Source organism: Salmo salar, unplaced genomic scaffold (genome assembly GCF_905237065.1).
Source record: "Salmo salar unplaced genomic scaffold, Ssal_v3.1, whole genome shotgun sequence".
NCBI lineage: Eukaryota > Metazoa > Chordata > Actinopteri > Salmoniformes > Salmonidae > Salmo > Salmo salar.
The window spans coordinates 127,501-149,748 of record NW_025548700.1 but is presented as its reverse complement, the minus strand read 5'-3'; the positions used below and the strand labels follow the sequence as shown (position 1 = coordinate 149,748).

Here is a 22,248-nt window from a genome sequence, read left to right as displayed (position 1 = left end):
GGTAAACAGAGATGACCAGTTTACAGAGGAGTATAGAGTGCTGTGTCCTATAAGGAGCGTTGGGGGCCAATTCAGACGGTTAAACAGAGATGACCAGTTTACAGAGGAGTATAGAGTGCTGTGTCCTATAAGGAGTGTTGGTGGGCCAATCTGACGGGTAAACAGAGATGACCAGTTTACAGAGGAGTATAGAGTGCTGTGTCCTATAAGGAGCGTTGGTGGGCCAATCTGACTGGTAAACAGAGATGACCAGTTTACAGAGGAGTATAGAGTGCTGTGTCCTATAAGGAGCGTTGGGGGCCAATTCAGACGGTTAAACAGAGATGACCAGTTTACAGAGGAGTATAGAGTGCTGTGTCCTATAAGGAGCGTTGGTGGGCCAATTCAGACGGTTAAACAGAGATGACCAGTTTACAGAGGAGTATAGAGTGCTGTGTCCTATAAGGAGCGTTGGGGGCCAATTCAGACGGTTAAACAGAGATGACCAGTTTACAGAGGAGTATAGAGTGCTGTGTCCTATAAGGAGCGTTGGTGGGCCAATCTGACGGGTATACAGAGATGACCAGTTTACAGAGGAGTATAGAGTGCTGTGTCCTATAAGGAGCGTTGGTGGGCCAATCTGACGGGTATACAGAGATGACCAGTTTACAGAGGAGTATAGAGTGCTGTGTCCTATAAGGAGCGTTGGGGGCCAATTCAGACGGTTAAACAGAGATGACCAGTTTACAGAGGAGTATAGAGTGCTGTGTCCTATAAGGAGCGTTGGGGGCCCAATCTGACGGGTAAACAGAGATGACCAGTTTACAGAGGAGTATAGAGTGCTGTGTCCTATAAGGAGCGTTGGGGGCCAATTCAGACGGTTAAACAGAGATGACCAGTTTACAGAGGAGTATAGAGTGCTGTGTCCTATAAGGAGCGTTGGGGGCCAATTCAGACGGGTAAACAGAGATGACCAGTTTACAGAGGAGTATAGAGTGCTGTGTCCTATAAGGAGCGTTGGGGGCCAATCTGACTGGTAAACAGAGATGACCAGTTTACAGAGGAGTATAGAGTGCTGTGTCCTATAAGGAGCGTTGGGGGCCCAATCTGACGGGTAAACAGAGATGACCAGTTTACAGAGGAGTATAGAGTGCTGTGTCCTATAAGGAGCGTTGGTGACCAATCTGACGGGTAAACAGAGATGACCAGTTTACAGAGGAGTATAGAGTGCTGTGTCCTATAAGGAGCGTTGGGGGCCCAATCTGACGGGTAAACAGAGATGACCAGTTTACAGAGGAGTATAGAGTGCTGTGTCCTATAAGGAGCGTTGGGGGCCACTTCAGACGGTTAAACAGAGATGACCAGTTTACAGAGGAGTATAGAGTGCTGTGTCCTATAAGGAGCGTTGGGGGCCCAATCTGACGGGTAAACAGAGATGACCAGTTTACAGAGGAGTATAGAGTGCTGTGTCCTATAAGGAGCGTTGGGGGCCCAATCTGACTGGTAAACAGAGATGACCAGTTTACAGAGGAGTATAGAGTGCTGTGTCCTATGAGGAGCGTTGGGGGCCAATCTGACTGGTAAACAGAGATGACCAGTTTACAGAGGAGTATAGAGTGCTGTGTCCTATAAGGAGCGTTGGGGGCCAATTCAGACGGGTAAACAGAGATGACCAGTTTACAGAGGAGTATAGAGTGCTGTGTCCTATAAGGAGCGTTGGGGGCCAATTCAGACGGTTAAACAGAGATGACCAGTTTACAGAGGAGTATAGAGTGCTGTGTCCTATAAGGAGTGTTGGTGGGCCAATCTGACGGGTAAACAGAGATGACCAGTTTACAGAGGAGTATAGAGTGCTGTGTCCTATAAGGAGCGTTGGTGGGCCAATCTGACTGGTAAACAGAGATGACCAGTTTACAGAGGAGTATAGAGTGCTGTGTCCTATAAGGAGCGTTGGGGGCCAATTCAGACGGTTAAACAGAGATGACCAGTTTACAGAGGAGTATAGAGTGCTGTGTCCTATAAGGAGCGTTGGTGGGCCAATTCAGACGGTTAAACAGAGATGACCAGTTTACAGAGGAGTATAGAGTGCTGTGTCCTATAAGGAGCGTTGGGGGCCAATTCAGACGGTTAAACAGAGATGACCAGTTTACAGAGGAGTATAGAGTGCTGTGTCCTATAAGGAGCGTTGGTGGGCCAATCTGACGGGTATACAGAGATGACCAGTTTACAGAGGAGTATAGAGTGCTGTGTCCTATAAGGAGCGTTGGTGGGCCAATCTGACGGGTATACAGAGATGACCAGTTTACAGAGGAGTATAGAGTGCTGTGTCCTATAAGGAGCGTTGGGGGCCAATTCAGACGGTTAAACAGAGATGACCAGTTTACAGAGGAGTATAGAGTGCTGTGTCCTATAAGGAGCGTTGGGGGCCCAATCTGACGGGTAAACAGAGATGACCAGTTTACAGAGGAGTATAGAGTGCTGTGTCCTATAAGGAGCGTTGGGGGCCAATTCAGACGGTTAAACAGAGATGACCAGTTTACAGAGGAGTATAGAGTGCTGTGTCCTATAAGGAGCGTTGGGGGCCAATTCAGACGGGTAAACAGAGATGACCAGTTTACAGAGGAGTATAGAGTGCTGTGTCCTATAAGGAGCGTTGGGGGCCAATCTGACTGGTAAACAGAGATGACCAGTTTACAGAGGAGTATAGAGTGCTGTGTCCTATAAGGAGCGTTGGGGGCCCAATCTGACGGGTAAACAGAGATGACCAGTTTACAGAGGAGTATAGAGTGCTGTGTCCTATAAGGAGCGTTGGTGACCAATCTGACGGGTAAACAGAGATGACCAGTTTACAGAGGAGTATAGAGTGCTGTGTCCTATAAGGAGCGTTGGGGGCCCAATCTGACGGGTAAACAGAGATGACCAGTTTACAGAGGAGTATAGAGTGCTGTGTCCTATAAGGAGCGTTGGTGGGCCAATCTGACGGGTAAACAGAGATGACCAGTTTACAGAGGAGTATAGAGTGCTGTGTCCTATAAGGAGCGTTGGGGGCCAATCTGACTGGTAAACAGAGATGACCAGTTTACAGAGGAGTATAGAGTGCTGTGTCCTATAAGGAGCGTTGGGGGCCCAATCTGACGGGTAAACAGAGATGACCAGTTTACAGAGGAGTATAGAGTGCTGTGTCCTATAAGGAGCGTTGGTGGGCCAATTCAGACGGTTAAACAGAGATGACCAGTTTACAGAGGAGTATAGAGTGCTGTGTCCTATAAGGAGCGTTGGGGGCCAATCTGACGGGTAAACAGAGATGACCAGTTTACAGAGGAGTATAGAGTGCTGTGTCCTATAAGGAGCGTTGGGGCCCAATCTGACGGGTAAACAGAGATGACCAGTTTACAGAGGAGTATAGAGTGCTGTGTCCTATAAGGAGCGTTGGGGGCCCAATCTGACGGGTAAACAGAGATGACCAGTTTACAGAGGAGTATAGAGTGCTGTGTCCTATAAGGAGCGTTGGTGGGCCAATCTGACTGGTAAACAGAGATGACCGGTTTACAGAGGAGTATAGAGTGCTGTGTCCTATAAGGAGCGTTGGGGGCCCAATCTGACGGGTAAACAGAGATGACCAGTTTACAGAGGAGTATAGAGTGCTGTGTCCTATAAGGAGCGTTGGGGGCCAATTCAGACGGGTAAACAGAGATGACCAGTTTACAGAGGAGTATAGAGTGCTGTGTCCTATAAGGAGCGTTGGGGGCCAATTCAGACGGTTAAACAGAGATGACCAGTTTACAGAGGAGTATAGAGTGCTGTGTCCTATAAGGAGCGTTGGTGGGCCAATCTGACTGGTAAACAGAGATGACCAGTTTACAGAGGAGTATAGAGTGCTGTGTCCTATAAGGAGCGTTGGGGGCCCAATCTGACGGGTAAACAGAGATGACCAGTTTACAGAGGAGTATAGAGTGCTGTGTCCTATAAGGAGCGTTGGGGGCCAATTCAGACGGTTAAACAGAGATGACCAGTTTACAGAGGAGTATAGAGTGCTGTGTCCTATAAGGAGCGTTGGGGGCCAATCTGACTGGTAAACAGAGATGACCAGTTTACAGAGGAGTATAGAGTGCTGTGTCCTATAAGGAGCGTTGGTGGGCCAATCTGACGGGTAAACAGAGATGACCAGTTTACAGAGGAGTATAGAGTGCTGTGTCCTATAAGGAGCGTTGGTGGGCCAATTCAGACGGTTAAACAGAGATGACCAGTTTACAGAGGAGTATAGAGTGCTGTGTCCTATAAGGAGCGTTGGGGGCCAATTCAGACGGTTAAACAGAGATGACCAGTTTACAGAGGAGTATAGAGTGCTGTGTCCTATAAGGAGCGTTGGTGGGCCAATCTGACGGGTATACAGAGATGACCAGTTTACAGAGGAGTATAGAGTGCTGTGTCCTATAAGGAGCGTTGGTGGGCCAATCTGACGGGTAAACAGAGATGACCAGTTTACAGAGGAGTATAGAGTGCTGTGTCCTATAAGGAGCGTTGGGGGCCAATTCAGACGGTTAAACAGAGATGACCAGTTTACAGAGGAGTATAGAGTGCTGTGTCCTATAAGGAGCGTTGGGGGCCCAATCTGACGGGTAAACAGAGATGACCAGTTTACAGAGGAGTATAGAGTGCTGTGTCCTATAAGGAGCGTTGGGGGCCAATTCAGACGGTTAAACAGAGATGACCAGTTTACAGAGGAGTATAGAGTGCTGTGTCCTATAAGGAGCGTTGGGGGCCAATTCAGACGGGTAAACAGAGATGACCAGTTTACAGAGGAGTATAGAGTGCTGTGTCCTATAAGGAGCGTTGGTGGGCCAATCTGACTGGTAAACAGAGATGACCAGTTTACAGAGGAGTATAGAGTGCTGTGTCCTATAAGGAGCGTTGGGGGCCAATTCAGACGGTTAAACAGAGATGACCAGTTTACAGAGGAGTATAGAGTGCTGTGTCCTATAAGGAGCGTTGGTGGGCCAATTCAGACGGTTAAACAGAGATGACCAGTTTACAGAGGAGTATAGAGTGCTGTGTCCTATAAGGAGCGTTGGGGGCCAATCTGACTGGTAAACAGAGATGACCAGTTTACAGAGGAGTATAGAGTGCTGTGTCCTATAAGGAGCGTTGGGGGCCCAATCTGACGGGTAAACAGAGATGACCAGTTTACAGAGGAGTATAGAGTGCTGTGTCCTATAAGGAGCGTTGGGGGCCCAATCTGACGGGTAAACAGAGATGACCAGTTTACAGAGGAGTATAGAGTGCTGTGTCCTATAAGGAGCGTTGGGGGCCAATTCAGACGGGTAAACAGAGATGACCAGTTTACAGAGGAGTATAGAGTGCTGTGTCCTATAAGGAGCGTTGGGGGCCAATCTGACTGGTAAACAGAGATGACCAGTTTACAGAGGAGTATAGAGTGCTGTGTCCTATAAGGAGCGTTGGGGGCCCAATCTGACGGGTAAACAGAGATGACCAGTTTACAGAGGAGTATAGAGTGCTGTGTCCTATAAGGAGCGTTGGTGACCAATCTGACGGGTAAACAGAGATGACCAGTTTACAGAGGAGTATAGAGTGCTGTGTCCTATAAGGAGCGTTGGGGGCCCAATCTGACGGGTAAACAGAGATGACCAGTTTACAGAGGAGTATAGAGTGCTGTGTCCTATAAGGAGCGTTGGGGGCCACTTCAGACGGTTAAACAGAGATGACCAGTTTACAGAGGAGTATAGAGTGCTGTGTCCTATAAGGAGCGTTGGGGGCCCAATCTGACGGGTAAACAGAGATGACCAGTTTACAGAGGAGTATAGAGTGCTGTGTCCTATAAGGAGCGTTGGTGGGCCAATCTGACGGGTAAACAGAGATGACCAGTTTACAGAGGAGTATAGAGTGCTGTGTCCTATAAGGAGCGTTGGGGGCCAATCTGACTGGTAAACAGAGATGACCAGTTTACAGAGGAGTATAGAGTGCTGTGTCCTATAAGGAGCGTTGGGGGCCCAATCTGACGGGTAAACAGAGATGACCAGTTTACAGAGGAGTATAGAGTGCTGTGTCCTATAAGGAGCGTTGGTGGGCCAATTCAGACGGTTAAACAGAGATGACCAGTTTACAGAGGAGTATAGAGTGCTGTGTCCTATAAGGAGCGTTGGGGGCCAATCTGACGGGTAAACAGAGATGACCAGTTTACAGAGGAGTATAGAGTGCTGTGTCCTATAAGGAGCGTTGGGGGCCCAATCTGACGGGTAAACAGAGATGACCAGTTTACAGAGGAGTATAGAGTGCTGTGTCCTATAAGGAGCGTTGGGGGCCCAATCTGACGGGTAAACAGAGATGACCAGTTTACAGAGGAGTATAGAGTGCTGTGTCCTATAAGGAGCGTTGGTGGGCCAATCTGACTGGTAAACAGAGATGACCGGTTTACAGAGGAGTATAGAGTGCTGTGTCCTATAAGGAGCGTTGGGGGCCCAATCTGACGGGTAAACAGAGATGACCAGTTTACAGAGGAGTATAGAGTGCTGTGTCCTATAAGGAGCGTTGGGGGCCAATTCAGACGGGTAAACAGAGATGACCAGTTTACAGAGGAGTATAGAGTGCTGTGTCCTATAAGGAGCGTTGGGGGCCAATTCAGACGGTTAAACAGAGATGACCAGTTTACAGAGGAGTATAGAGTGCTGTGTCCTATAAGGAGCGTTGGTGGGCCAATCTGACTGGTAAACAGAGATGACCAGTTTACAGAGGAGTATAGAGTGCTGTGTCCTATAAGGAGCGTTGGGGGCCCAATCTGACGGGTAAACAGAGATGACCAGTTTACAGAGGAGTATAGAGTGCTGTGTCCTATAAGGAGCGTTGGGGGCCAATTCAGACGGTTAAACAGAGATGACCAGTTTACAGAGGAGTATAGAGTGCTGTGTCCTATAAGGAGCGTTGGGGGCCAATCTGACTGGTAAACAGAGATGACCAGTTTACAGAGGAGTATAGAGTGCTGTGTCCTATAAGGAGCGTTGGTGGGCCAATCTGACGGGTAAACAGAGATGACCAGTTTACAGAGGAGTATAGAGTGCTGTGTCCTATAAGGAGCGTTGGTGGGCCAATTCAGACGGTTAAACAGAGATGACCAGTTTACAGAGGAGTATAGAGTGCTGTGTCCTATAAGGAGCGTTGGGGGCCAATTCAGACGGTTAAACAGAGATGACCAGTTTACAGAGGAGTATAGAGTGCTGTGTCCTATAAGGAGCGTTGGTGGGCCAATCTGACGGGTATACAGAGATGACCAGTTTACAGAGGAGTATAGAGTGCTGTGTCCTATAAGGAGCGTTGGTGGGCCAATCTGACGGGTAAACAGAGATGACCAGTTTACAGAGGAGTATAGAGTGCTGTGTCCTATAAGGAGCGTTGGGGGCCAATTCAGACGGTTAAACAGAGATGACCAGTTTACAGAGGAGTATAGAGTGCTGTGTCCTATAAGGAGCGTTGGGGGCCCAATCTGACGGGTAAACAGAGATGACCAGTTTACAGAGGAGTATAGAGTGCTGTGTCCTATAAGGAGCGTTGGGGGCCAATTCAGACGGTTAAACAGAGATGACCAGTTTACAGAGGAGTATAGAGTGCTGTGTCCTATAAGGAGCGTTGGGGGCCAATTCAGACGGGTAAACAGAGATGACCAGTTTACAGAGGAGTATAGAGTGCTGTGTCCTATAAGGAGCGTTGGTGGGCCAATCTGACTGGTAAACAGAGATGACCAGTTTACAGAGGAGTATAGAGTGCTGTGTCCTATAAGGAGCGTTGGGGGCCAATTCAGACGGTTAAACAGAGATGACCAGTTTACAGAGGAGTATAGAGTGCTGTGTCCTATAAGGAGCGTTGGTGGGCCAATTCAGACGGTTAAACAGAGATGACCAGTTTACAGAGGAGTATAGAGTGCTGTGTCCTATAAGGAGCGTTGGGGGCCAATCTGACTGGTAAACAGAGATGACCAGTTTACAGAGGAGTATAGAGTGCTGTGTCCTATAAGGAGCGTTGGGGGCCCAATCTGACGGGTAAACAGAGATGACCAGTTTACAGAGGAGTATAGAGTGCTGTGTCCTATAAGGAGCGTTGGGGGCCCAATCTGACGGGTAAACAGAGATGACCAGTTTACAGAGGAGTATAGAGTGCTGTGTCCTATAAGGAGCGTTGGGGGCCAATTCAGACGGTTAAACAGAGATGACCAGTTTACAGAGGAGTATAGAGTGCTGTGTCCTATAAGGAGCGTTGGTGGGCCAATCTGACGGGTAAACAGAGATGACCAGTTTACAGAGGAGTATAGAGTGCTGTGTCCTATAAGGAGCGTTGGTGGGCCAATCTGACGGGTAAACAGAGATGACCAGTTTACAGAGGAGTATAGAGTGCTGTGTCCTATAAGGAGCGTTGGGGGCCAATCTGACTGGTAAACAGAGATGACCAGTTTACAGAGGAGTATAGAGTGCTGTGTCCTATAAGGAGCGTTGGGGGCCCAATCTGACGGGTAAACAGAGATGACCAGTTTACAGAGGAGTATAGAGTGCTGTGTCCTATAAGGAGCGTTGGGGGCCAATTCAGACGGGTAAACAGAGATGACCAGTTTACAGAGGAGTATAGAGTGCTGTGTCCTATAAGGAGCGTTGGGGGCCAATTCAGACGGTTAAACAGAGATGACCAGTTTACAGAGGAGTATAGAGTGCTGTGTCCTATAAGGAGCGTTGGGGGCCCAATCTGACGGGTAAACAGAGATGACCAGTTTACAGAGGAGTATAGAGTGCTGTGTCCTATAAGGAGCGTTGGGGGCCAATTCAGACGGTTAAACAGAGATGACCAGTTTACAGAGGAGTATAGAGTGCTGTGTCCTATAAGGAGCGTTGGTGGGCCAATTCAGACGGTTAAACAGAGATGACCAGTTTACAGAGGAGTATAGAGTGCTGTGTCCTATAAGGAGCGTTGGGGGCCCAATCTGACGGGTAAACAGAGATGACCAGTTTACAGAGGAGTATAGAGTGCTGTGTCCTATAAGGAGCGTTGGGGGTCCAATCTGACGGGTAAACAGAGATGACCAGTTTACAGAGGAGTATAGAGTGCTGTGTCCTATAAGGAGCGTTGGGGGCCCAATCTGACGGGTAAACAGAGATGACCAGTTTACAGAGGAGTATAGAGTGCTGTGTCCTATAAGGAGCGTTGGGGGCCAATTCAGACGGTTAAACAGAGATGACCAGTTTACAGAGGAGTATAGAGAGCTGTGTCCTATAAGGAGCGTTGGTGGGCCAATCTGACTGGTAAACAGAGATGACCAGTTTACAGAGGAGTATAGAGTGCTGTGTCCTATAAGGAGCGTTGGGGGCCAATCTGACTGGTAAACAGAGATGACCAGTTTACAGAGGAGTATAGAGTGCTGTGTCCTATAAGGAGCGTTGGTGAGCCAATCTGACGGGTAAACAGAGATGACCAGTTTACAGAGGAGTATAGAGTGCTGTGTCCTATAAGGAGCGTTGGGGGCCAATCTGACGGGTAAACAGAGATGACCAGTTTACAGAGGAGTATAGAGTGCTGTGTCCTATAAGGAGCGTTGGGGGCCAATTCAGACGGTTAAACAGAGATGACCAGTTTACAGAGGAGTATAGAGTGCTGTGTCCTATAAGGAGCGTTGGGGGCCAATTCAGACGGTTAAACAGAGATGACCAGTTTACAGAGGAGTATAGAGTGCTGTGTCCTATAAGGAGCGTTGGGGGCCAATTCAGACGGTTAAACAGAGATGACCAGTTTACAGAGGAGTATAGAGTGCTGTGTCCTATAAGGAGCGTTGGGGGCCAATTTGACGGGTAAACAGAGATGACCAGTTTACAGAGGAGTATAGAGTGCTGTGTCCTATAAGGAGCGTTGGTGGGCCAATCTGACTGGTAAACAGAGATGACCAGTTTACAGAGGAGTATAGAGTGCTGTGTCCTATAAGGAGCGTTGGTGACCCAATCTGACGGGTAAACAGAGATGACCAGTTTACAGAGGAGTATAGAGTGCTGTGTCCTATAAGGAGCGTTGGGGGCCAATTCAGACGGTTAAACAGAGATGACCAGTTTACAGAGGAGTATAGAGTGCTGTGTCCTATAAGGAGCGTTGGGGGCCAATTTGACGGGTAAACAGAGATGACCAGTTTACAGAGGAGTATAGAGTGCTGTGTCCTATAAGGAGCGTTGGGGTCCCAATCTGACGGGTAAACAGAGATGACCAGTTTACAGAGGAGTATAGAGTGCTGTGTCCTATAAGGAGCGTTGGGGGTCAATTCAGACGGTTAAACAGAGATGACCAGTTTACAGAGGAGTATAGAGTGCTGTGTCCTATAAGGAGCGTTGGGGGCCAATCTGACTGGTAAACAGAGATGACCAGTTTACAGAGGAGTATAGAGTGCTGTGTCCTATAAGGAGCGTTGGGGGCCAATCTGACTGGTAAACAGAGATGACCAGTTTACAGAGGAGTATAGAGTGCTGTGTCCTATAAGGAGCGTTGGGGGCCCAATCTGACGGGTAAACAGAGATGACCAGTTTACAGAGGAGTATAGAGTGCTGTGTCCTATAAGGAGCGTTGGGGGCCAATTCAGACGGTTAAACAGAGATGACCAGTTTACAGAGGAGTATAGAGTGCTGTGTCCTATAAGGAGCGTTGGGGGCCCAATCTGACGGGTAAACAGAGATGACCAGTTTACAGAGGAGTATAGAGTGCTGTGTCCTATAAGGAGCGTTGGTGGGCCAATCTGACGGGTAAACAGAGATGACCAGTTTACAGAGGAGTATAGAGTGCTGTGTCCTATAAGGAGCGTTGGGGGCCAATCTGACTGGTAAACAGAGATGACCAGTTTACAGAGGAGTATAGAGTGCTGTGTCCTATAAGGAGCGTTGGGGGTCAATCTGACGGGTAAACAGAGATGACCAGTTTACAGAGGAGTATAGAGTGCTGTGTCCTATAAGGAGCGTTGGGGGCCCAATCTGACTGGTAAACAGAGATGACCAGTTTACAGAGGAGTATAGAGTGCTGTGTCCTATAAGGAGCGTTGGGGGCCCAATCTGACGGGTAAACAGAGATGACCAGTTTACAGAGGAGTATAGAGTGCTGTGTCCTATAAGGAGCGTTGGGGGCCCAATCTGACGGGTAAACAGAGATGACCAGTTTACAGAGGAGTATAGAGTGCTGTGTCCTATAAGGAGCGTTGGGGGCCAATCTGACTGGTAAACAGAGATGACCAGTTTACAGAGGAGTATAGAGTGCTGTGTCCTATAAGGAGCGTTGGGGGCCAATTCAGACGGTTAAACAGAGATGACCAGTTTACAGAGGAGTATAGAGTGCTGTGTCCTATAAGGAGCGTTGGTGGGCCAATCTGACGGGTAAACAGAGATGACCAGTTTACAGAGGAGTATAGAGTGCTGTGTCCTATAAGGAGCGTTGGGGGCCAATTCAGACGGTTAAACAGAGATGACCAGTTTACAGAGGAGTATAGAGTGCTGTGTCCTATAAGGAGCGTTGGGGGCCAATTCAGACGGTTAAACAGAGATGACCAGTTTACAGAGGAGTATAGAGTGCTGTGTCCTATAAGGAGCGTTGGGGGCCAATCTGACGGGTAAACAGAGATGACCAGTTTACAGAGGAGTATAGAGTGCTGTGTCCTATAAGGAGCGTTGGGGGCCCAATCTGACGGGTAAACAGAGATGACCAGTTTACAGAGGAGTATAGAGTGCTGTGTCCTATAAGGAGCGTTGGTGGGCCAATTCAGACGGGTAAACAGAGATGACCAGTTTACAGAGGAGTATAGAGTGCTGTGTCCTATAAGGAGCGTTGGGGGGCCAATCTGACGGGTAAACAGAGATGACCAGTTTACAGAGGAGTATAGAGTGCTGTGTCCTATAAGGAGCGTTGGGGGCCCAATCTGACGGGTAAACAGAGATGACCAGTTTACAGAGGAGTATAGAGTGCTGTGTCCTATAAGGAGCGTTGGTGGGCCAATCTGACGGGTAAACAGAGATGACCAGTTTACAGAGGAGTATAGAGTGCTGTGTCCTATAAGGAGCGTTGGGGGCCAATTCAGACGGTTAAACAGAGATGACCAGTTTACAGAGGAGTATAGAGTGCTGTGTCCTATAAGGAGCGTTGGTGGGCCAATCTGACTGGTAAACAGAGATGACCAGTTTACAGAGGAGTATAGAGTGCTGTGTCCTATAAGGAGCGTTGGGGGCCAATTCAGACGGGTAAACAGAGATGACCAGTTTACAGAGGAGTATAGAGTGCTGTGTCCTATAAGGAGCGTTGGTGGGCCAATCTGACTGGTAAACAGAGATGACCAGTTTACAGAGGAGTATAGAGTGCTGTGTCCTATAAGGAGCGTTGGTGGGCCAATCTGACCGGTAAACAGAGATGACCAGTTTACAGAGGAGTATAGAGTGCTGTGTCCTATAAGGAGCGTTGGGGGCCAATTCAGACGGGTAAACAGAGATGACCAGTTTACAGAGGAGTATAGAGTGCTGTGTCCTATAAGGAGCGTTGGGGGCCAATCTGACTGGTAAACAGAGATGACCAGTTTACAGAGGAGTATAGAGTGCTGTGTCCTATAAGGAGCGTTGGTGGGCCAATCTGACGGGTAAACAGAGATGACCAGTTTACAGAGGAGTATAGAGTGCTGTGTCCTATAAGGAGCGTTGGGGGCCAATTCAGACGGTTAAACAGAGATGACCAGTTTACAGAGGAGTATAGAGTGCTGTGTCCTATAAGGAGCGTTGGGGGCCCAATCTGACTGGTAAACAGAGATGACCAGTTTACAGAGGAGTATAGAGTGCTGTGTCCTATAAGGAGCGTTGGGGGCCAATTCAGACGGTTAAACAGAGATGACCAGTTTACAGAGGAGTATAGAGTGCTGTGTCCTATAAGGAGCGTTGGTGGGCCCAATCTGACGGGTAAACAGAGATGACCAGTTTACAGAGGAGTATAGAGTGCTGTGTCCTATAAGGAGCGTTGGTGGGCCAATCTGACGGGTAAACAGAGATGACCAGTTTACAGAGGAGTATAGAGTGCTGTGTCCTATAAGGAGCGTTGGTGGGCCAATCTGACGGGTAAACAGAGATGACCAGTTTACAGAGGAGTATAGAGTGCTGTGTCCTATAAGGAGCGTTGGGGGCCAATTCAGACGGGTAAACAGAGATGACCAGTTTACAGAGGAGTATAGAGTGATGTGTCCTATAAGGAGCGTTGGGGGTCAATTCAGACGGGTAAACAGAGATGACCAGTTTACAGAGGAGTATAGAGTGCTGTGTCCTATAAGGAGCGTTGGTGGGCCAATCTGACGGGTAAACAGAGATGACCAGTTTACAGAGTATAGAGTGCTGTGTCCTATAAGGAGCGTTGGGGGCCAATCTGACTGGTAAACAGAGATGACCAGTTTACAGAGGAGTATAGAGTGCTGTGTCCTATAAGGAGCGTTGGGGGCCAATTCAGACGGTTAAACAGAGATGACCAGTTTACAGAGGAGTATAGAGTGCTGTGTCCTATAAGGAGCGTTGGGGGCCAATTCAGACGGGTAAACAGAGATGACCAGTTTACAGAGGAGTATAGAGTGCTGTGTCCTATAAGGAGCGTTGGGGGCCCAATCTGACGGGTAAACAGAGATGACCAGTTTACAGAGGAGTATAGAGTGCTGTGTCCTATAAGGAGCGTTGGTGGGCCCAATCTGACGGGTAAACAGAGATGACCAGTTTACAGAGGAGTATAGAGTGCTGTGTCCTATAAGGAGCGTTGGTGGGCCAATCTGACGGGTAAACAGAGATGACCAGTTTACAGAGGAGTATAGAGTGCTGTGTCCTATAAGGAGCGTTGGGGGCCAATCTGACGGGTAAACAGAGATGACCAGTTTACAGAGGAGTATAGAGTGCTGTGTCCTATAAGGAGCGTTGGGGGCCAATCTGACTGGTAAACAGAGATGACCAGTTTACAGAGGAGTATAGAGTGCTGTGTCCTATAAGGAGCGTTGGTGGGCCAATTCAGACGGGTAAACAGAGATGACCAGTTTACAGAGGAGTATAGAGTGCTGTGTCCTATAAGGAGCGTTGGTGGGCCAATTCAGACGGGTAAACAGAGATGACCAGTTTACAGAGGAGTATAGAGTGCTGTGTCCTATAAGGAGCGTTGGTGGGCCAATTCAGACGGGTAAACAGAGATGACCAGTTTACAGAGGAGTATAGAGTGCTGTGTCCTATAAGGAGCGTTGGTGGGCCAATCTGACGGGTAAACAGAGATGACCAGTTTACAGAGGAGTATAGAGTGCTGTGTCCTATAAGGAGCGTTGGTGGGCCAATTCAGACGGGTAAACAGAGATGACCAGTTTACAGAGGAGTATAGAGTGCTGTGTCCTATAAGGAGCGTTGGTGGGCCAATCTGACGGGTAAACAGAGATGACCAGTTTACAGAGGAGTATAGAGTGCTGTGTCCTATAAGGAGCGTTGGTGGGCCAATTCAGACGGTTAAACAGAGATGACCAGTTTACAGAGGAGTATAGAGTGCTGTGTCCTATAAGGAGCGTTGGTGGGCCAATCTGACGGGTAAACAGAGATCTCTCTCCAGAACAGATATCTCGTCGTTGAACCTTAGGACCGTGACCGGTAACGGCCCGCGTCTGTCACCTGGGCTCATCACAGGTTTTCCAGACCTGTGGGTTCACTCCAACTCAATCTTCCTATGGCCTCCATCTGGAGCTTTTCACTGATCATTTTTCTCACTTTCTCCTCATGTGGACACTCTGGTATTCCATCCACAACAATGGTGTCCCATAATCGCCTATAAAATAGCCCATGTCGGTGGCTATTTTAGGTTGTACCGGTACGTCAGATTAGCTCAATCGCTAATTTCTCAGCCTCTTGAGTATCACAGAAACACAACACCTTGAGTGAATAACAGAATGAAATAGATGAAAATAACTGTTCAAAGCATGAGAAACATGCAAAAACATATATTTTTGTATATCAAACGTGAGTATAAATCTGTGACATTTTTTAAATGTCTGATTATTTTGGGGGAATTTAAACCATTTACAGTTACAAAAGGTTAATAAAATAAAAAGTGTTACTATGTGACAGAAAGTGTCATTTTGATATTTCCAATTTGGGCTCGAAAATAACCCCTTTTGGGGCTTTATGGGTAAAAAATGGCCTCTGTTGGGGCTTTATGGGTAAAAAATGGCCTCTGTTGGGGCTTTATGGGTAAAAAATGGCCTCTGTTGGGGCTTTATGGGGTAAAAAATGGCCTCTGTTGGGGCTTTATGGGTAAAAAACGGCCTCTGTTGGGGCTTTATGGGTAAAAAATGGCCTCTGTTGGGGCTTTATGGGTAAAAAACGGCCTCTGTTGGGGCTTTATGGGTAAAAAATGGCCTCTGTTGGGGCTTTATGGGTAAAAAATGACCTCTGTTGGTGCTTTATGGGTAAAAAATAACCTCTGTTGGTGCTTTATGGGTAAAAAATGACCTCTGTTGGTGCTTTTAGCGGTTGAAATATGTTGATGCTTTTAAGGTTAAACGCCAAGCGCACTATAACGGGGATCTGTATCGGTCCGTATTGAATCTAGGCCTTAGTTAGTCAGGTTAGTTATGTTAGGGGTTAGTTGGCTAGTTACTATAACGGGGATCTGTATCGGTCCGTATTGAATCTAGGCCTTAGTTAGTCAGGTTAGTTATGTTAGGGGTTAGTTGGCTAGTTACTATAACGGGGATCTGTATCGGTCCGTATTGAATCTAGGCCTTAGTTAGTCAGGTTAGTTATGTTAGGGGTTAGTTGGCTAGTTACTATAACGGGGATCTGTATCGGTCCGTATTGAATCTAGGCCTTAGTTAGTCAGGTTAGTTATGTTAGGGGTTAGTTGGCTAGTTACTATAACGGGGATCTGTATCGGTCCGTATTGAATCTAGGCCTTAGTTAGTCAGGTTAGTTATGTTAGGGGTTAGTTGGCTAGTTACTATAACGGGGATCTGTATCGGTCCGTATTGAATCTAGGCCTTAGTTAGTCAGGTTAGTTATGTTAGGGGTTAGTTGGCTAGTTACTATAACGGGGATCTGTATCGGTCCGTATTGAATCTAGGCCTTAGTTAGTCAGGTTAGTTATGTTAGGGGTTAGTTGGCTAGTTACTATAACGGGGATCTGTATCGGTCCGTATTGAATCTAGGCCTTAGTTAGTCAGGTTAGTTATGTTAGGGGTTAGTTGGCTAGTTACTATAACGGGGATCTGTATCGGTCCGTATTGAATCTAGGCCTTAGTTAGTCAGGTTAGTTATGTTAGGGGTTAGTTGGCTAGTTACTATAACGGGGATCTGTATCGGTCCGTATTGAATCTAGGCCTTAGTTAGTCAGGTTAGTTATGTTAGGGGTTAGTTGGCTAGTTACTATAACGGGGATCTGTATCGGTCCGTATTGAATCTAGGCCTTAGTTAGTCAGGTTAGTTATGTTAGGGGTTAGTTGGCTAGTTACTATAACGGGGATCTGTATCGGTCCGTATTGAATCTAGGCCTTAGTTAGTCAGGTTAGTTATGTTAGGGGTTAGTTGGCTAGTTACTATAACGGGGATCTGTATCGGTCCGTATTGAATCTAGGCCTTAGTTAGTCAGGTTAGTTATGTTAGGGGTTAGTTGGCTAGTTACTATAACGGGGATCTGTATCGGTCCGTATTGAATCTAGGCCTTAGTTAGTCAGGTTAGTTATGTTAGGGGTTAGTTGGCTAGTTACTATAACGGGGATCTGTATCGGTCCGTATTGAATCTAGGCCTTAGTTAGTCAGGTTAGTTATGTTAGGGGTTAGTTGGCTAGTTACTATAACGGGGATCTGTATCGGTCCGTATTGAATCTAGGCCTTAGTTAGTCAGGTTAGTTATGTTAGGGGTTAGTTGGCTAGTTACTATAACGGGGATCTGTATCGGTCCGTATTGAATCTAGGCCTTAGTTAGTCAGGTTAGTTATGTTAGGGGTTAGTTGGCTAGTTACTATAACGGGGATCTGTATCGGTCCGTATTGAATCTAGGCCTTAGTTAGTCAGGTTAGTTATGTTAGGGGTTAGTTGGCTAGTTACTATAACGGGGATCTGTATCGGTCCGTATTGAATCTAGGCCTTAGTTAGTCAGGTTAGTTATGTTAGGGGTTAGTTGGCTAGTTACTATAACGGGGATCTGTATCGGTCCGTATTGAATCTAGGCCTTAGTTAGTCAGGTTAGTTATGTTAGGGGTTAGTTGGCTAGTTACTATAACGGGGATCTGTATCGGTCCGTATTGAATCTAGGCCTTAGTTAGTCAGGTTAGTTATGTTAGGGGTTAGTTGGCTAGTTACTATAACGGGGATCTGTATCGGTCCGTATTGAATCTAGGCCTTAGTTAGTCAGGTTAGTTATGTTAGGGGTTAGTTGGCTAGTTACTATAACGGGGATCTGTATCGGTCCGTATTGAATCTAGGCCTTAGTTAGTCAGGTTAGTTATGTTAGGGGTTAGTTGGCTAGTTACTATAACGGGGATCTGTATCGGTCCGTATTGAATCTAGGCCTTAGTTAGTCAGGTTAGTTATGTTAGGGGTTAGTTGGCTAGTTACTATAACGGGGATCTGTATCGGTCCGTATTGAATCTAGGCCTTAGTTAGTCAGGTTAGTTATGTTAGGGGTTAGTTGGCTAGTTACTATAACGGGGATCTGTATCGGTCCGTATTGAATCTAGGCCTTAGTTAGTCAGGTTAGTTATGTTAGGGTTAGTTGGCTAGTTACTATAACGGGGATCTGTATCGGTCCGTATTGAATCTAGGCCTTAGTTAGTCAGGTTAGTTATGTTAGGGGTTAGTTGGCTAGTTACTATAACGGGGATCTGTATCGGTCCGTATTGAATCTAGGCCTTAGTTAGTCAGGTTAGTTATGTTAGGGGTTAGTTGGCTAGTTACTATAACGGGGATCTGTATCGGTCCGTATTGAATCTAGGCCTTAGTTAGTCAGGTTAGTTATGTTAGGGGTTAGTTGGCTAGTTACTATAACGGGGATCTGTATCGGTCCGTATTGAATCTAGGCCTTAGTTAGTCAGGTTAGTTATGTTAGGGGTTAGTTGGCTAGTTACTATAACGGGGATCTGTATCGGTCCGTATTGAATCTAGGCCTTAGTTAGTCAGGTTAGTTATGTTAGGGGTTAGTTGGCTAGTTACTATAACGGGGATCTGTATCGGTCCGTATTGAATCTAGGCCTTAGTTAGTCAGGTTAGTTATGTTAGGGGTTAGTTGGCTAGTTACTATAACGGGGATCTGTATCGGTCCGTATTGAATCTAGGCCTTAGTTAGTCAGGTTAGTTATGTTAGGGGTTAGTTGGCTAGTTACTATAACGGGGATCTGTATCGGTCCGTATTGAATCTAGGCCTTAGTTAGTCAGGTTAGTTATGTTAGGGGTTAGTTGGCTAGTTACTATAACGGGGATCTGTATCGGTCCGTATTGAATCTAGGCCTTAGTTAGTCAGGTTAGTTATGTTAGGGGTTAGTTGGCTAGTTACTATAACGGGGATCTGTATCGGTCCGTATTGAATCTAGGCCTTAGTTAGTCAGGTTAGTTATGTTAGGGGTTAGTTGGCTAGTTACTATAACGGGGATCTGTATTGGTCCGTATTGAATCTAGGCCTTAGTTAGTCAGGTCAGTTATGTTAGGCACTCAGTTGTTCAGACAGTTTGTTAGTTAGAAGCTAGGTTAGTTACTTGGTTAGTTGGTTAGTTACTTGGTTAGTTGGTTGGTTAGTTAGTTGGTTAGTTAGTTAGATGCCAAATAGTTTGTTTGTTAGTTAGGGGATAATGAGTTAGGGGCTAGTTAGTTGAAGGTTAGTTAGTTAGGGGTTAGTTAGTAAGGGGCTAGTTAGTTGGAGGCTAGTTAGTTAGGGGTTAGTTAGTAAGATGCTAGTTAGTTAGAGGCTAGTTAGTTAGGGCTAGTTAGTAAGGGGCTAGTTAGGTAGAGGCTAGTTAGTTAGGGGCTAATTAGTTAGGGGCTAGTTAGTTAGGGGGTAGTTAGTACCCTGAGGTTATGCAGGCTGCTAGTTAGTTAGGGGCTAGTTAGTTAGGGGCTAGTTAGTTGGAGGCTAGTTAGTTAGGGGCTAGTTAGTACCCTGAGGTCATGCAGGCTGCTAGTTAGTTAGGGCTAGTTAGTACCCTGAGGTTATGCAGGCTGCTAGTTAGTTAGGGGCTAGTTAGTTGGAGGCTAGTTAGTTGGAGGCTAGTTAGTTAGGGGCTAGTTAGTACCCTGAGGTTATGCAGGCTGCTAGTTAGTAAGGGGCTAGTTAGTACCCTGAGGTTATGCAGGCTGCTAGTTAGTTGGAGGCTAGTTAGTTGGAGGCTAGTTAGTTAGGGGCTAGTTAGTACCCTGAGGTTATGCAGGCTGCTAGTTAGTTAGGGGCTAGTTAGTTGGAGGCTAGTTAGTTGGAGGCTAGTTAGTTAGGGGCTAGTTAGTACCCTGAGGTTGTGCAGGCTACTAGTTAGTTAGGGCTAGTTAGTTAGCGGTTAGTTATACCCTGAGGTTATGCAGGCTGCTAATAAGTTAGGGAGTAGTTAGTTAGGGGCTAGTTGGTTAGGGGCTAGTTAGGTAGAGGGTAGTTAGTTAGTTGCTAGTTAGTTAGGGGCTAGTTAGTACCCTGAGGTTATGCAGGCTGCTAGTTAGTTAGGGGCTAGTTACTTAGGGGCTAGTTAGATAGAGACTAGTTAGTTAGGGGCTAGCAAGTTAGGGGCTAGTTAGATAGGGGTTGGTTAGTTAGGGGTTAATTAGTTAGGGGCTAGTTAGATAGGGGTTAATTAGTTAGGGGCTAGTTAGTACCCTGAGGTTATGCAGGCTGCTAGTTAGTTAGGGGTTAGTTGTCTGGTTAGTTAGGGGCTAGTTAGTACCTTGAGGTTGCGCAGGCTGTCATTCTCCTCTCTTCCTCCTCGACACACCAGCTTCTGCATCTTTACCAGGAGCAGCTGCTGGGCCCTGTAGATCACACACACACACACACACACACACACACACACACACACACACACACACACACACACACACACACAGGGTCAGTGGTGATCTATAGTGGTTGCTAGTCTGCAGCTCCTGGATCAGTATTTGAAAGTATTCATCTGGTATTCTGTAGTATAATGTAATAGTCTGTACTAGTCTGTAGTAGTATGTAATAGCAGTCTGTATTTACTGTGAGTAAGAGGGGATGGTGGTATTCTGTAGTAGTCTGTAGTACTGTGTAGTAGTATGTAATAGTCTGTAGTAGTCTGTAGTACTGTGTAGTAGTATGTAATAGCAGTCTGTATTTACCGTGAGTAAGAGGGGATGGTGGTATTCTGTAGTAGTCTGTAGTACTGTGTAGTAGTATGTAATAGTCTGTAGTAGTCTGTAGTACTGTGTAGTAGTATGTAATAGCAGTCTGTATTTACCGTGAGTAAGAGGGGATGGTGGTATTCTGTAGTAGTCTGTAGTACTGTGTAGTAGAATATAATAGTCTGTACTAGTCTGTAGTACTGTGTAGTAGTATGTAATAGTCTGTAGTAGTCTGTAGTACTGTGTAGTAGTGTGTAATAGCAGTCTGTATTTACCGTGAGTAAGAGGGGATGGTGGTATTCTGTAGTAGTCTGTAGTACTGTGTAGTAGTATGTAATAGCAGTCTGTATTTACCGTGAGTAAGAGGGGATGGTGGTATTCTATAGTAGTCTGTAGTACTGTGTAGTAGTATGTAATAGTCTGTAGTAGTCTGTAGTACAGTGTAGTAGTGTGTAATAGCAGTCTGTATTTACCGTGAGTAAGAGGGGATGGTGGTATTCTGTAGTAGTCTGTAGTACTGTGTAGTAGTATGTAATAGTCTGTAGTAGTCTGTAGTACAGTGTAGTAGTGTGTAATAGCAGTCTGTATTTACCGTGAGTAAGAGGGGATGGTGGTATTCTATAGTAGTCTGTAGTACTGTGTAGTAGTATGTAATAGTCTGTAGTAGTCTGTAGTACTGTGTAGTAGTGTGTAATAGCAGTCTGTATTTACCGTGAGTAAGAGGGGATGGTGGTATTCTGTAGTAGTCTGTAGTACTGTGTAGTAGTATGTAATAGCAGTCTGTATTTACCGTGAGTAAGAGGGGATGGTGGTATTCTGTAGTAGTCTGTAGTACTGTGTAGTAGTATGTAATAGCAGTCTGTATTTACCGTGAGTAAGAGGGGATGGTGGTAGTCTGTAGTAGTCTGTAGTACTGTGTAGTAGTATGTAATAGCAGTCTGTATTTACCGTGAGTAAGAGGGGATGGTGGTATTCTGTAGTAGTCTGTAGTACTGTGTAGTAGTATGTAATAGCAGTCTGTATTTACCGTGAGTAAGAGGGGATGGTGGTAGTCTGTAGTAGTCTGTAGTACTGTGTAGTAGTATGTAATAGCAGTCTGTATTTACCGTGAGTAAGAGGGGATGGTGGTATTCTGTAGTAGTCTGTAGTACTGTGTAGTAGTGTGTAATAGCAGTCTGTATTTACCGTAAGTAAGAGGGGATGGTGGTATTCTGTAGTACTGTGTAGTACTGTGTAGTAGTATGTAATAGTCTGTAGTAGTCTGTAGTACTGTGTAGTAGTATGTAATAGTCTGTAGTAGTCTGTAGTACCGTGTAGTAGTATGTAATAGCAGTCTGTATTTACCGTGAGTAAGAGGGGATGGTGGTATTCTGTAGTAGTCTGTAGTACTGTGTAGTAGTATGTAATAGTCTGTAGTTTTCTGTAGTACTGTGTAGTAGTATGTAATATCAGTCTGTATTTACCATGAGTAAGAGGGGATGGTGGTATTCTGTAGTAGTCTGTAGTAGTCTGTAGTACTGTGTAGTAGTATGTAATAGCAGTCTGTATTTACCGTGAGTAAGAGGGGATGGTGGTAGTCTGTAGTAGTCTGTAGTACTGTGTAGTAGTGTGTAATAGCGGTCTGTATTTATCGTGAGTAAGAGGGGATGGTGGTATTCTGTAGTAGTCTGTAGTACAGTGTAGTAGTGTGTAATAGCAGTCTGTATTTACCGTGAGTAAGAGGGGATGGTGGTATTCTGTAGTAGTATGTAGTACTGTGTAGTAGTATGTAATAGCAGTCTGTATTTACCGTGAGTAAGAGGGGATGGTGGTATTCTGTAGTAGTCTGTAGTACTGTGTAGTAGTATGTAATAGTCTGTAGTATTCTGTAGTACTGTGTAGTAGTGTGTAATAGCAGTCTGTATTTACCGTGAGTAAGAGGGGATGGTGGTATTCT

The 22,248-nt window shown here is 46.2% G+C and overlaps 1 protein-coding gene across 1 annotated transcript in view; it reads right to left on the bottom strand.

Moving 5' to 3' along the window:
• Window positions 1–22,248, bottom strand: part of LOC106595170 (caspase recruitment domain-containing protein 11) — a 152,258-nt gene that overhangs the window by 28,138 nt on the left and 101,872 nt on the right. Inside the window, exon 22 of the mRNA XM_045712666.1 lies at window positions 19,895–19,979. Within this exon, the coding sequence (XP_045568622.1) occupies window positions 19,895–19,979 (85 nt within the window). The remainder of the gene's footprint in view (window positions 1–19,894; window positions 19,980–22,248) is intronic.